This window comes from Rhagoletis pomonella, unplaced genomic scaffold, assembly GCF_013731165.1.
Source record: "Rhagoletis pomonella isolate Grant_MI unplaced genomic scaffold, Rhpom_1.0 Rhpom_scaffold_00004, whole genome shotgun sequence".
Taxonomy (NCBI): domain Eukaryota; kingdom Metazoa; phylum Arthropoda; class Insecta; order Diptera; family Tephritidae; genus Rhagoletis; species Rhagoletis pomonella.
Window position 1 is genome coordinate 42,803,701 of NW_023458558.1, and position 15,425 is coordinate 42,819,125.

The 15,425-nt window shown below is 33.4% G+C and overlaps 1 protein-coding gene across 1 annotated transcript; it reads right to left on the bottom strand.

Annotated features, from left to right (window-relative positions):
* Nucleotides 1-3,556: 3,556 nt before the first annotated feature.
* Nucleotides 3,557-9,496, bottom strand: LOC118738224. Its single transcript, XM_036469146.1, has 4 exons — nt 9,472-9,496; nt 4,516-5,007; nt 3,718-3,805; nt 3,557-3,581 (listed from the first exon to the last, which is right to left on the bottom strand). The coding sequence occupies exons 1-4, from the start codon at nt 9,494-9,496 to the stop codon at nt 3,557-3,559; spliced, it is 630 nt and encodes a 209-aa protein (XP_036325039.1).
* Between the last annotated feature and the right edge of the window lie 5,929 nt (nt 9,497-15,425).

A 15,425-nucleotide genomic window follows, 5' to 3' on the forward strand; every position in this document is an offset into this window, starting at 1 on the left:
TAAAATAAAGTGTATATTATAAACAATATAAAAAGTTCTTTGTTATATGTAGTTAACTTAAAAAACAAAAGCATAACTATAACTTCAAACTTTCATCAAAAAATAAAAACTTACTTCCGCCAAAAGCGCCCCAAACACTTCAAAACTGTTTTATATATTATATATATATATTTTTTTTAATTTGAGATGGTCTGGACACCAGGCGCCTATTTAAGTTTGAAGGACAATGGGTATTGAAATGTTTTGTAAAAGGCTCTACTCTTAGGCTGTGCCTCTAGTAATGATAACAGATTGGGGACAGATTGGATACGAAAAAATACTTTAGTTTTCAAGTTATGTATATACAAACATTCCTCTATACATTTTTCTGTATAGATTAATTGCTCCTCCCCTTTTCGAATTCGGATTCCTCTCAAAAGGATCACGAATATTATCTATCCATATGATTTCAAATTTTAGTAGATATAATGGGCTAGATAAATAAAAACTAAGCAATTGTGTTGTCTGCAAGGGCGGGCGGAAAGGCAGACTTCACTCAATAGTTTTTTTTATTCTTCATCCTAAATATTTTGGTATACATTTATATGTCCATAGCTGCGCTAACGTATCCCGAGTTTGTTAGCCCATGTGTTTCAAAAGTTACTCATACGCCCCGAATGCACATCAGTCGCTGCCGTAAGTAATCTAAATTTCTTCATTATTACAATGTTCTTTCATAAAAGGAGCTGATAGGTTGTCATTTAATTTCAAAGTATATGGAAGTTTACATTACAATATAGTGAGTGAAAAATGGCTAAGAAATACATATATGTAATAATAAACATAAATATGCACATTCATTTGGTTACTTGGAACACATTTATATATCTACAAAAAAGCTTCATTATACTGCAATATTCATATTTGCCTTTGTGTATAAACAAATGCCTATTTATGCAAATTCATGCATTATTATGTCCGTATTTATGAGGATAAAACCGCAAAATTGGTGTAAGATGAAACGCTGCTCATTGCTTTCGGCTATTTATTCTGCAAATATTTCTTTAATACTCATAAAGCAAAATTTAATTTCTATATGATTTTTTTCGCCTTTCTTTGCTCTCTTTGTCAGCACGTGTTTCGCCATTACATACAATTTCAGTATTAAAATAGCGCCAGTTTACGATGTAATAAAATTCCTTCTATCAACCTGCCTAATTTGCGTAAATAACTGAAATGCATACATATCTACATATTTAATACATCTCAAAAATTTCTCTTCTCTTTTTGTTTGGGGCACACAATTTGTGAGCAAATTTATTTTTTATTTTATGGTTGGAACATTAACCGCATGCCCAAAAAAAAAAATCGCTGACCAGGGTACAGTTCCTGCACTTCTTCTACACAATGTACAAAAAAAAAAACATGTTTTTGGTAATAGTCTCTGAATATATCACAGCCAACGCCTAATACCTTGTATATGCGAAAACTGGACTGAAGTACCTAAAGGGAGGTCGACATCGCATTCTTTTCAAGGAGATGGGAACATTAAAAATAACACTGTAGGAAAAATCTCAAGTTATAAAATGGCACAAAAAAGCCGGAGCATATAAACTTACGTATTTACATTGACATCAGTTTGATTATTTTTTTTCATTTTATTGCAACTAGCTAATATGAAATTTTCCAGAAGTTTTCATTTGGCACCCCAACTCTCAAAAAATGTATATTTTCAAAAATATTCAAAACTAAAAATTATCAAAAAATATCAAAATTGTATTTCAAGTATGAACAGAAACGTTACTATCGGAAGATATTCGTCGCAACAATTCGCATAGTAAAACAGAACCGAAACGAAATACGCACCAGTTGAATGACAAATAAAATGTATAATTATACAAAAGCGAAAAAATGAATCCGAAAATTTTACCATTCTGCTAATTCCTGATAATTATCTGCTAGAAAAGTGAAGAAATGAAGCTATCTAATCACTGACAATTAATTTTGTACCGTGCGGCAGCGGCAAAATTAATAATAAATCTATTCTCGACGAATTTCTTTAGATGAACTTCGTTGCCGCTTTGGTTGTGTGTAATCTTATAAACTGCAGTTTGTTTTATTTTTGGCAGCGAACTTTCTTCTCACGAAGTTTGCTCAGCGATTTCTGTTTACACATTTTGAATGATCAAATGGAAATGTGCAATAATAATTTTTTTTTATGAAATAGGGAGCAGGAAGTAAATGGAAGAATTTGCTCGACGTCTTAGCGCCGACTTACTATCGCTGTTCAAAGCATTAAAAGTTACCTCAGTGCATTCCAGTCCAAACGCATGCAGCAGAGCTTTCTGACAAGATTTAACAAGATGTGGCTATATCTGTATAGATTTTGTGCTGTTTTAGTCAACCAACCAACTTAGTCTCTGCCAGTAACGCCAATGTGTAGAAGGGAACTTCTTTCTAAATATTATGTGAAACATAAGGTACACTGAATACACAAAATGGTGTTTATGCAGCTATTTTTAACTTCTGGTGCATGCATTGACTCCAAACTGGTATCCCTTAATAAATTGCAGGATCAAATTGAATACCGCCAGAATTTGTGTAAATTTGCGCACCGATGAATTGCGTCATTCACTCATTAGCAGGGCATAGTTACTGCTTACCATACGAGTGGACGGAAGTTGATAGATTGTCTTAACTCGCGCGTGGTCTGCGTTTGGCCTGCGGCGGCAAAGATCATTGCAGATTTAATCTTAGATCGATTGGCAGCAAATTAAGAGCAGAGGAGGTCTTCTCAAACGAGTTAGCGACAATTTTCGGATTGCTATGGCACGATGTAGACGGGGAAATGAATTCTTATTTTAGAATATCCTCACTTATCTGGACTTCGCTGGTATGTCCACTTCACTGCAGTACATTGACTACGGTGGGGACATATGTCGTCTTTCTGGCTCGGAGAAGCTAGGTTGCCATGCCTGAAAATTAACTTCAGTAATACCAAAGTTTTAAGTATGCCAGCGAAGTCTTGTGTTGACGAATTGGTTTCCGGCCACACTCTAGAGACTTTTAGGAATTTCACATGGCCTGCCAGCGAAGTTTCCTCCGGTGGCGGTACAGGCGAATATATTGACCGCTGAATTAGTAAGCAAAGACTAGATATATTATGTGTCGTCTACTATGTAGTCTTCATGATTGTTATATGTACAATGTACATACATGCACTTGATAATCATAGATAATAAATTGGCGTTTACATATATGTTAGTGTTTGGCCATGCTTCTGCTCCGATTTGTGGCGTGCGGCTTGTTGTTGGCACACACATGGGGGATTATATTTTTATGAGAACCTGTTTTTTCATGGCAGAAATATAATAGGAGGTTTGCCTTTGCCAGCCCAGGGGCGACCGCTGTTAAGAAAAATCCTTTTTTCTATATTTGCGAAGCTGCTTTGACCAGTGCTTGAACCCAGCCCCCGCGGAGTGGTGCGCACAACGCTAACCACTACATTACAGCGGCTACCATATATGTAGTTACGTATATTAATTAAGGAAGTATCAGAGTTATTCACCTTATTCAATTAACCCTCAATTCCCGAACTAGCTCTTATAATAAAGAAGTTAAAACATAGAGATGTTTTTCTTTTTCTCTCTTGTTAATAAACACAAAAGACAAAATACAAGCAATTTATTCGCCTTCAGTAAGCCTAAGTATGTACTTGTATTTCGTAGATATACTCACCCGAAATGACGCTTTTTCTGCTGATGCGATGCCAATTGCCTATGACAATGGAAAGCTCTATCACAAACATTGCATGTCAGAGATTCATCTACGAATAAACAAAAAAAAAACTAGGTAAAAAATGTACAATCAATAAAAGAGAAGGTCTTGCATGAATACATAAATACTTATGTTCGCAATCTCGACATTTTTTTAAACGGCTTCAAAAAAAGGAAGAGGTTATCAATTCGTTTGAATAGTTTTTTATTTTTTTTTATGTATGTTACCGCATAACCGATTTCTATAATTCTTTTTTTAAAGGAAAGGTGTTACCTCAAGGATTGTCCTATACTAAGTTGATTTATATCCGATCATTGGATGTTGAAGAAATTAACAATAATCCTAAATTTTTATATGGGAATTGAAGTCAATTTTGTTTTTTGCTTTCAAATTAATTGTTAAAGCAGTGCCCAGACTAGTAGTTAATTAAAGTTTTTTTTCTAAAATTCAAACTGTTTGCTATTGGCTTACTTTGGAATACGTTTCAAGATCTTCTGCGAATGTTTGCAACGGACATGCACAGTAATTACAGCAGACTATAAAAATAGCTAAGTATTTCTGGTAATTAAAACAACAACATTGTCTTATTTAATTATTTTGAGCCACTTTCTCAAATCAGATTGATTCCTATCTTCGGTTCATTTATTCCATTAAAATACTCGTCCGTTCAACCAATGCCCTAGTACTTAACCACCTTCATTATTATTTATGACTAATATTCTATATATATGTAAATCTGCTTTACTTTTTGGTACTCACCATAATCATCATCATCTGACATCGCCATCGCCTGCAAGCGGTTAATAGTATTCTCGTTGACTACTTTTTGCCTTTGCGTCGCCGATGAATTCGATTTAGAGGCAGCAGAAACCACACCAACATCACCTCTGCATAGTCCCGTCATAACATCTAAATCACACACCACGCCACCATTTACGAAATTTCCCTGACAATCGGGCACTGTGCAGGAAATCATTTTGGCATCAAGAGCAGCTACACTACCACCATCACCCCCACATCCTACCCTATCTCTGTCGTCGGCCTGACCATGTGAACATGTGGCACTGCCATTACCATTCATGTTGCCATTTACATTGTTGTGGCTACAACTGCTATCTGATGTTATTATTTTGAAGTTATCGTAATCTTCGAAAGGATCATCGATTTTGTGTTTGTGCTGTGAACTGGCGTCATCAGAATCAGCGCTGAGGCGGCCGTACGCCTTGCGAGGTGGACGTTTTACATATTTATCTGTAAGTTAAAAAATGCTAATATAGATTTTTGTAGATTTGTTGGTAGGTAAATTTACATTTGCATAGATAAGACTAGTGAAAAAATATGTATAATTGAAAAATTTTGTAAGTTACACTGAGGAATACCGAAAAATAACAGGACAATCCGTAGCACCATTAATTATAATAAAAGTAAAAGATACAGAGAACAGAAATTTTTGTTTTCAAAGTTTTTAGATTGCACAGTGCAACACTTAAAAAGTGATGGAAATGAGACCAATTACATTCTTTAAAAGAGGTCAAAATATGAACAAATATCAAAGCATTTGCAAAAGTTGGTTCCCATTTCCTTTTAATATCGATTTCAAGTTGCTAATTTCAGGTTCAAAAATAAAAAAGTTCTATGATTTTCTCTTTTTGGTTTTGCTCACAAATTTCATACCAACATGCACATATTAACATATGTATATACTATACATACATTTATATAATAAAACAAATTTCAGTTGAACATTGAGCTGTGCCAAAAACTCCTCCCATGTCCTCCCCTTCCCGCTCCATCAACTTTGCAAAATGTGTTTTTATACCCGAGCGCACTTGTGCACAAGGGTATTATAACTTTGTTCACATAACGGTTGTTTGTAACAGGCAAAACGAATCGAGATAGATATAGACAAATGTATACATAAATGATCAGAATGGAAAGAGAAATCGATTAAGCGGTGACTGTCTGTCCGTCCGTCCGTCTGTGCACACGATAACTGAGTAAAAATTGAAATATCTTAACGAAACTTGGTACATGCACTCCTTTCTGGCGTAGGACGGATGGTATTGAAAATGGGCGAAATCGGACAATAACCACGCCTACCTCCCATATAACGGTAATTTTCAGAAATATGAAAACTGCGATATTTTAGTAACTACTGAAGGTTATTCACTCAAAATTGATATTTACAATAATTTTTAGACGAAAAATAAGAATATAACAAATTTTTGGAAAATGGGCGTAGCCACGCCCACTTATGGTTACATGTGTATAACTTGGTAACCGCTGCACCAATTTCTTCCAAACTTGGCACAGTTGTTGACCTTGGTATAACATACGAAATTGCCGAAAAATTTTTATATCGGACAATATCCATGCCCACATCTCATATAACGGTAATTTAGAGAAATACGAAATCTTCGATAAATTAGTAAGTATTAAAGCTAATTTATTCAAAATTGATGCTTGCAACAACTCTTTACCAAGAAATACGTTTATGACAAAATTTTGGAAAATGGGTGTGGAACCGCCCACTTATGATCGGTAACCGTTCGACAAAAATGTTCCAAACTCGGTGCGGTTATTGTGCTTGCCACATAGAAGAAAAACGTTGAAAATTATTGAAATCGGACTAAAATTACGGCCGCTTTTCATATAACGGTAAGTTTCAGAAATGCTTGAAACTTCAATATTTCGAAATTTAAGGACGCTAATTTACTCAAAATTGATACATCCCGGCTTACCATGTATCGGTAGCTTTCGGAAAGGTGAAAAACATATATTTAATACTTGCGCCGGGTATTTAATGTTCGGCGCCGCCCGATCTTAGACTTTCTTACTTGTTAAATTATATGTTCTTGTTGGGATCTTACTGTCCAAATTTATATTGAGATACAAATGAAATGGTATCCAACTTTTTCCAGTTCTTTGGTATTTTTTCATTATTTGACCAGCTTAATCAAATGCCGTTGGTCCGATTCCCATCACCTAAATCTTTTGGAATTTTGTTGCGCAGTGTTATTAATAATAAGCGAGAACTATAAGATAGTAGAGGTTCGGAAAACGTAAGTTGGGTAAGGTGAATTTTAGGGGAAATTTCAAAAAACAGAATTCATTCCAAAACAAAAAATGTTGTATCTTTTATTATACTAGTATTATAGATTTTAAAACGAGCAACACGATTCCACTGTTCAAAATTCGAAAAAAAAATTGAACACCTTAATTTAAAAAATGCATTATTTATTGCATTTTTTTCTATTTGCATGCAGCTGTGCATCTCTCGCTCAATTTTATATACCTCAAACAATAAGTGCAATTCAAGACCTTTAATTTGAGCCAAGGTAAGAAGCCTCTTGGCCCTCTGAGAGCCAAGTTATAACAACTCCAAACCAAACTTCGAAACTGCTATACTAGTTTTATTCCGAAATTAGAAAAAAAATTGCACTAAATGTGCAATGAAATTTCGAAGTTTAACTTCAGAATCGTAATAATTTAGCTCTCAAAGGGCATAGAGACTTCCACCTTGGCTTAAATTAAAAATCTTGAATAGCACTAAAACTAGCTTATTGTTCGAAGATATAAAATTATGTAAAAAATGAACAGCTGCATGGAAATTATAAAAAAATGCGATATATAATGCATTTTTCAAATTGAGAGACACAGCTGCGAAATTTAAAGGTAGAATACGTGGTATGGTTAATAGCTAAGAAAAAAATATCGATAATAATATCGATAGCACAATTGATAAAAAATCGATAAAAATATCAATAACGAAATCGATAATAAAATCGATAGAAGTAACGACAACAAACTCGATTACAAAATTTATAAAAAATATTACAAAATCGATAAAAAATCTATTAAATATCTATAAAAAAATCGATAAAATATATCATTTATAATATCGATAAAAATTTCGATAACCAAATCGATAAGAATTTCGATAACAAAACCGATGAAATATCGACTATAATATCGATAAGTCTCGAAAATCTCTAAAATCCCGAAATAGTCCCCAAATTGAGTCCCTGTGTCTCTATCTATATCCTTTTCTCTATAATTACCATTATTTTAATCTTTTTGCCTCTATCTCCATCTTTACTTTTATCGGTAACATCATCCTCATCATTTTCTTTATATGTATTTATCTTCATTTTTACTTTTATGTTTATCATATTCTTCATCTACATATTCCCCTTCAACTTTGCCCTACCATAATTTTTGGTTTTATCTTTACGAATATTTGTTTTAGTTTTTATTTTTATTTTTACTTTTGCCTTTATCCTTTTCTTTATCTATGTACATACTCACCTTTACTTTCATTCCTTTATTGTTCTTTTTCTAAGTGCTATTCTTTAACCTTTTATTAGCAAGTTTTTGCTAAATTAATTTCATGCGCATACACTCAAGAAGCGCTAAAGAAGTTTCATTTCGAAAAGTTTTCGCGTATTATGCATACATGGGCTCATATATTTACATATATAATATGTATGTACATTAGACTGCTTCACCAAAAAAAAGTTGCGGTTTTTCCGCCCGGACTACAAAATCCATTATATTTTAAGACGTCCACTGAAATATTTCGGAAAAATATTAAGATTTAAATAAGTGAGCTGGACCGATTTGAAGATATCTCTAAAAATGGAGTTTTTTATGAATAAAAATAGTTTCTTAAAGAACTTTTTGAAAAAAGTCTCCTCAGATGACAAATCCGATTATGCTTAAAAAATCTGCATAAAAATAGTCGTCATCGATTCGCCAACAGTTAGCGAGTGGCGAAACGAACGAACTCAATGAGGTACAACCAAACTCGCTATCGTCTATCAAAGCTAGCTAACTTTGTTGTTGCTTTCACATGCAAAATTCTTCTTTAAGCGACCGGAACTCAAACATAGCAAGCAGCGAAGTGGCGAATCGATGACGGCTAATATGTAACAATATTTTCAACGGAATCATAAGAGTGAGATTTTTAATGCTGTTTTTTAATATTTCCGAAAATTGATGTACGAAAAACTTGAATGACTGGGCCATAACTATTCTGATTTAGACTTATGGGATCTCAGTAGAAAGGTATTTTTACACTGTTTTGGTTTCTGGCCAAAGAAAGTAGTTCGTGTCCCTTTTTTTCAAATACCAACACATCTTAACACAACTTTGAACGACGTTCGCTCATCCTACCTTTCTCTTTCACCCTTTCAGCTTATTAGCAAAGAAATGAAAAGGGTGAGAAAATACCTTTCCAATGACACCTCTTAAGTCTAAATCGGAAGAGTTTAGGTTCAGTTATTCAAGTTTTTCTTTGAAAAAAGTTAAAAACCAGCATCAGAAATCTCGTTATTACGATTCCATTCAAAATATTTTTTATTGTTTTTTTTTTTATATTTTTATGCAAATTTTTTAAGCTTAGACCGTTTTGTCATTTTGTAGGATTTTTAAAAAAAGTCTTTAAGAAACTATTTTTATTCATAAAAAAACTCCATTTTTGGAGGTATTTTCAAATCGCTCCAGCCCACCTAAATCTTAATATTTTTTCGAAATATTTTGGTGGACATCTTAAAATATAATACATTTTATAAATCCAATGAAAAAATAATACCGAACTTTTTTGTACGGGGAGTGATGCAATCTAATGCATATGTATATACATAGACTACTAAAAGAGGAACAGATCCCCATTAACTGCAATCAACATATGTATGTACGTATGCATGTATTTACGCTGCGCTTTAAGCATAGCCTCCATATCGAAACGTAAGACGTATTCTATGTCAAAAGCGAGGAAAGCGGCAATAATATAGATGATATGAATCAGAGATCGTAAGTTCCGTTAAGAACTTCCCTTTGGGGAATGTTGCACAAGCCTTTATTTATTGCGGCAGGTATTTGTTGCCTTAATTTTCCACAATCGCGAACATCAAAAAAAATTTCGTAAATGTGAACTGCCGTGGTTTCGCTTGGTTCACGTTTTGACGAGCGCACTGTACGTGTTCATATATGTGCCCTATTTACATGAGTTTTTTTGGTTATACATAAAAATCAATTTAGCTGAGTACAGCAAACTAGGGTCAAAAGGGTAGAAATGGGTTTGACATTTGAAATTTGATTTAAATCTTGATTTAGGTAAATGCAATATGGTGAATAAATTCACAAGCGCGCAAGAATTGCTAAGCGATTTTGTGTCTGGAACTTTTATACACATGCATAGATACATGTTTGCAATAGGATGCGCAAACAATTTGTTTTTTGCGCTCTCTACGAAGTTCGCTTTATTATATAAATTATTGATTATTTCGCAATCTGGTATTTGTGCGATTTTATTAACAGATTTCGCATATGTAGGTTGCACATTTTACGAAAGATTTATACATATTTTCCAGATACTCTGACTCCTGCACTCACAATGAGTTTAGTGCTGCAGAGCAGAGATGACCGCTGGTCTAAATACTTAATCCATATCCCTCCCAGCTTTTAGTTCCCGAACCCCTCTATTTTGACGTTTTTCAGATTTGTACCCTGGGTTCCGTGAGTTCCAAAATCTATCATCAAATAAAATTACATAGCTTTAAAATAAAATTTAAATAATATTCGGTATACCAAAAAGTTTTAAAGGGCTGTCAGCAAAAGGCACCATTAGTGTTTAAGCATACCGGACAATATTGCAGCCAATTTCGTTTTCAAGCATCATAATTTAACCATATTTTGCAGTAGTGCCATGTTATGGAAGTTGCTCCGGTCGATGCACTACGCCCTTACGGGACTACGGTACACTTCAGTTGAAGGTATTAAAAATTTCCCTGATACTTTCTTGGTATCCGAAGACGACCAGTTTTATTGGCGCCTTGTCAGTAAAGTGGAAAAAATGCATATCTGACTAGCGATGATCAATACTTGCAACAAAATACATTGGAAAATGCACAAATTATTACGTTCGCGTGAACTGACTGCTTGGTGTTGTTTTTGGTCAGGTGGAATAATTGACCCGTACTTGTTCCAAAATGAATCTGGTGATACCGTCTCTGCCAATGGAGAGCGGTAATGATCAATTATAACACATTTTTATGATTGCAATTGGGAAATATTAATTTTGACGATATCTGCTTTCAACTAAACGGAGCTACCTGCCACAGCGCACTGAAACGAAACCTTGTGGTTAAAATAAAATATCTCCTATTAGAATTACCTGTGTTGCGTTATATTTTTAAACTTAAGGTAAATACATATATTTAAAGGGAAATTTTGGAAAATGTTGTAACCAAATATTCAAGGACACTTGCAGGTTGATAAATAATATTTCATTTATTAAACAAGAATGTATAAAATTCTACAAAAAATTGTTGAATATTATCTTTAAACTTACCGCAACCTTAAACTTAACATAAACCTAAACCTTGACCTTAACCTCAACCTTGTCCTTAACTGTTCTCTTGAAATATATATGTATTTACTTCTTCTTGAAATATATGTATTTACCTTTACCTGTATTTACCTTTAATTAGAAAACCACCCAAAACAGTTAATTCCTAGAGGAGAAATTTTATTTTAACTAAAGGGTTTCATTTCAACTCACTGTGCGTGCCACATAGCATTTCAACAGTCAAATTATTGCGGGGAAAGTTTGACTATTCCATTATTTCAATCTTTTACTAAAGTATCTCTTACTCGAATATTAAACTTTTGTCAAACTGAAATATCTGGCTTTGTCGCATATTTTATTTCTGAAATTTTGGCAGTTGCGGGGTTTATTTAAAGACCTTCCCGATACCGCCTATGCTACCCAATTTAAATTTAGTACCGTGGGTCCCCATATCTAGTGCAGAGTCAAAAAAATATTGTGCGTGCTACACCCTAATGTCCTTATGCGCATACGACGGGTATGTATTTATACCAGGGACGGTAATCATTATGAGTAAAATAATTGTAATCAGCACAAAATCATTATTAAAAATTTTTATTGAGCTTTATTTTTCGCTCAACGGAAATAATTATCATTTGATTGTAAACCGACTTCAAAAAAGGGGGAGGTTATCAAATCGTCGGAGTATTAATTATTTTTTTTTTTTTTTATGTATGTTACCGCATAACTTTGGGCCACGTCAACCGATTTCGCAAATTCTTTTTGCATCGGGAAGGGTAGCGTCTCAGAGGTGGTCGCATACTAATCTAGCTTAGATCCGATAATTGGATCATGAAATATATATATATATATATATTTTTTTTTTTTAAATGGGAATTGAGGTCGGTTTTTTTACTTAAAAATTAATATTTTTTCGGTTACAAATAATAATTATTTTATGATTTTTATCTTTTCCATCAGAGATAATCATTATTTTTAGCCGACTTCCAAAAAAGGGGGAGGTTATCAGTTCGTCGAAATATTTTTTTAATTTATTTTTTATTTTACTATTTTTTGATTAATTTTATTTTTTTATGTATGTTACCGCATAACTTTGGACCGCGTCAACTGATTTCGATAAAACAAAAATTGGTTCCATTTAATCACGTATATTTTACGAACCAATTTAAAAATCTAAATATAAAATACGGTAAATGAAAGCCAATGAAATTCTCCATAAACCGTGCATACATCACTTTTCACTTATTTTTTATATTTTCTACCAAATTAATTAATCATTCCAGCTTGGTTTATTTTTTAATGAAAAAATGAAAAAAAAATCAAAATTTAACAGAAGAAAAATTAAAAAAATAACAGGTTCTGTTCCAAATTTTTGTATTTGTACGAAAGCATGTTCTGTAACAAAGAAAAATCAAGTTACTGATGAAGAAAATCGATGGATAAATACGAAACAATGAGTGGTCAAATAAAAATGCGCAAGATTATGTGTACAAAAATTGAGAACGAAATAATGTTACTCATACGCCGCCTACACCTAAGAATTACTAAGGGCCGCTTACTCAATGTCTGGTTAACGATAATTTCCGGTTAAACATAGTTATCGACGTTACCCTGTTGTATGCATGGAGTCGTAGACGATATTTAACCGCAGATTTGTAACCGGCCCTAAGAATCACTAGCCTATCGACAGTCTTTGAGTGATGCCAATATTCGCGATAATAGTGAGGCGTGGGACTCCGTTCGGCAGTAAAGGTTCCCTACTTCGGTTTTGTGACAAATGGCAAAAGTTCGCCCCTGTAGGATTGGTAACAGCTAAGCATATTTTATATATATATATAATATATTATATATTATTATGTCGATTTGCCAAAAAAATATATGGTTGTTTATAAACATAATCTGCTATATAACTCAAAAACATGAAACCTTAAGTTGTGACCTTATTTCATAGGACCATCGATATATGGAAAGCGACAGCCCCATTTCGGCAAAATTGAGGAAAGCCAGCAATTTCATAAATCCCATTTACCCAGTTTTGTGTATTTTCATCAGTCAAGAATTTTATTAAGGCCTTTATGGCTGCTGATGTTGAACCGGCATACTATGCATAAATAATTTTAGTATCACGTCCCAGATTTCTAACAGGGTTTATGTATGCCCATAAATGCATTTGCGTATTGGTTTATTTAGTGGGTTATTGAAATTGCAAAAGTTTGCAAATAATGAAAATGAATTCGTTTCCAAACACATTTATGTATGAGTGTATGTGCAACTTTTTATGTACATACTATATAACCAATTAAAAAATATATGTATTAATACGTTTGAACTCGTATTTGCATAAAAGTTAATTTTGTGATTTTCGGGAATTTCCTATCTTTTAGTAATTCAGTTTAATTAAATTTCTGCCAATTATTTTCCAATCAAGTTGCAATTTCGAACAAAATTACAAATTTAACAAGTTTAAGTGGTTTCAACCAATCAACTATTACTATCAATTAACTTTAACAAAGCCCATTATGTTTCTTCATAAGTATTTTTTTGTATGAAGGTCTAAAAACTAGCAATTAAATTAAAATTATTTGTAATTTAATTGGCTTTAACTCATTTAACGTTAAAAAACTACATGCTAAATTAAGAACAATTTATTAATAATAATAATAATAGATTGGCGCTTACACATATGTATGTTAGTGTTTGGCCGAGCTTCTCCTCAGAACAATTTATTATAAAGAATAAAAATCATTTTTATAAAACATTTTTTAAATGTTGTTGTTTTAATGCAATATATTCTAGTCTTAAAAGTATAGATAATAAATTTTTACAATCAGAACAAAATGCAAAAACTATCCTATTGAACGTAGGGCACACAGCAACACACATATAGCGCAACAGCAGTAACTGGCTGGTATAGGTATGTACATTATTTTCCTCAGGCTGACAGTATAGTGATGGAAGGTGGAAACAAACACGTTCAAAAGCAAAACGGGAAGGGGTGTCTGGGCTCCCACCTGAGCAAAGTAGTTGATGCTCTCTCTGTCTTTCTGGCGATAAATTCCAGCCTTGCAAAAATCCTACCTGCCCTAGAGAGACTTTAAATTTTGGCACTAAAATTCTAGGTACTATATCTAACCGTTTATATATTTTAATCTCTACGGTGTAACAATACCTCTTCGAAGTTGACAATCCAACGCAGGATTGTCATAAAGGATTTTTTCATGCGATGCACAAATAATGAATTCTATGTTAACCCAAAGTTGAATAATGCAAACACTGCTTAGCATCAAACACATTTTGCACCATGGAAGAACGAGATTTGTTTGGGACAAACGAAATCAGCATTAGTTTTTATAGGGAAATAGTATTTTAATCAATAACGTATGTATTTGTGTTGAAGGATTGTTTTCTTAATAACAAGAATAAATGAAATTAGTTAAAGGCATCAATTTTTTTTATATTAATGCAAAAAAAAATTGTATTTTTTTTTAATTAATCTTTTGGCTTATCCCCCGCAATTACGTGTAGTACCCTTTTTTTGTGACGGCGAATCACCTGTTTCATTAAAGCTGGGCAAATAAAACCACCAATATTATATAACTAACATCAAACGTGACCTTCATGTTAGTATCTAGAGTAACTGCAGTGTTAATAAAAAAAACGCCTACGGAAAAATTTACTTTTTGCCGCTTACGCTCTTTTGGCGGTTAGGGCTCGATAATGTAAATGAACGAGAAGACCCGTGGGTAGAATGAAGTGTTTTTATGAAAGAACGTGACTTTCACGCACCTCCTAAACTACAGACAACTTCAATTCTCTACTCCTCCTTTGGCGTTTAATCGCGTCGTGGTTCATTTGTAAACCGGAAGGTAAGAGTTGAGCCTTACAAAAAACGTCTTAAATTTTACTTAGCTAGTGCCTCTGCTTATTTGCATAGCAGCTGTAAGCGTGTTTTTTTATCGCCACACACTCTCACTTTGCTTCCGTTTTTTACTCGTTTATACATATTTATGTAAGTAAGTGCATGGAATACTCTTACATAGACTTACCCCTATTGCATCATTGTACAAACATAAATCAATGTCGACGTCAAAACCTACGTGCTTAAAAGTAGAAATGAAGAGATGGAATTATGTTGAAAGGTTTATGAGATTTTCCTGTAAGTGCTGAACTATGTATGAAAAGCTGTAAAGCAAAGAAAACTTGCAAATTGTGTTACTTGTGTAATTTCTAGAGCTTGTTGGCTTTTGTATGGGATTGTATATTCTTAAACATTGAGTTGAGTTGAGTTGAGTTGAGTTGAGTTGAGTTGAGTTGAGTT

Excerpts from the sequence above, each read along its gene's own strand:
- LOC118738224 (XM_036469146.1), bottom strand. The coding sequence starts at position 9,496 with ATGGAGGCTATGCTTAAAGCGCAGC. Across the intron at positions 5,008-9,471 it reads GGCTATGCTTAAAGCGCAGC|ATAAATATGTAAAACGTCCA; the intron begins GTAAATACATGC and ends TTTAACTTACAG. Across the intron at positions 3,806-4,515 it reads GTCAGATGATGATGATTATG|ATGAATCTCTGACATGCAAT; the intron begins GTGAGTACCAAA and ends GTTTATTCGTAG.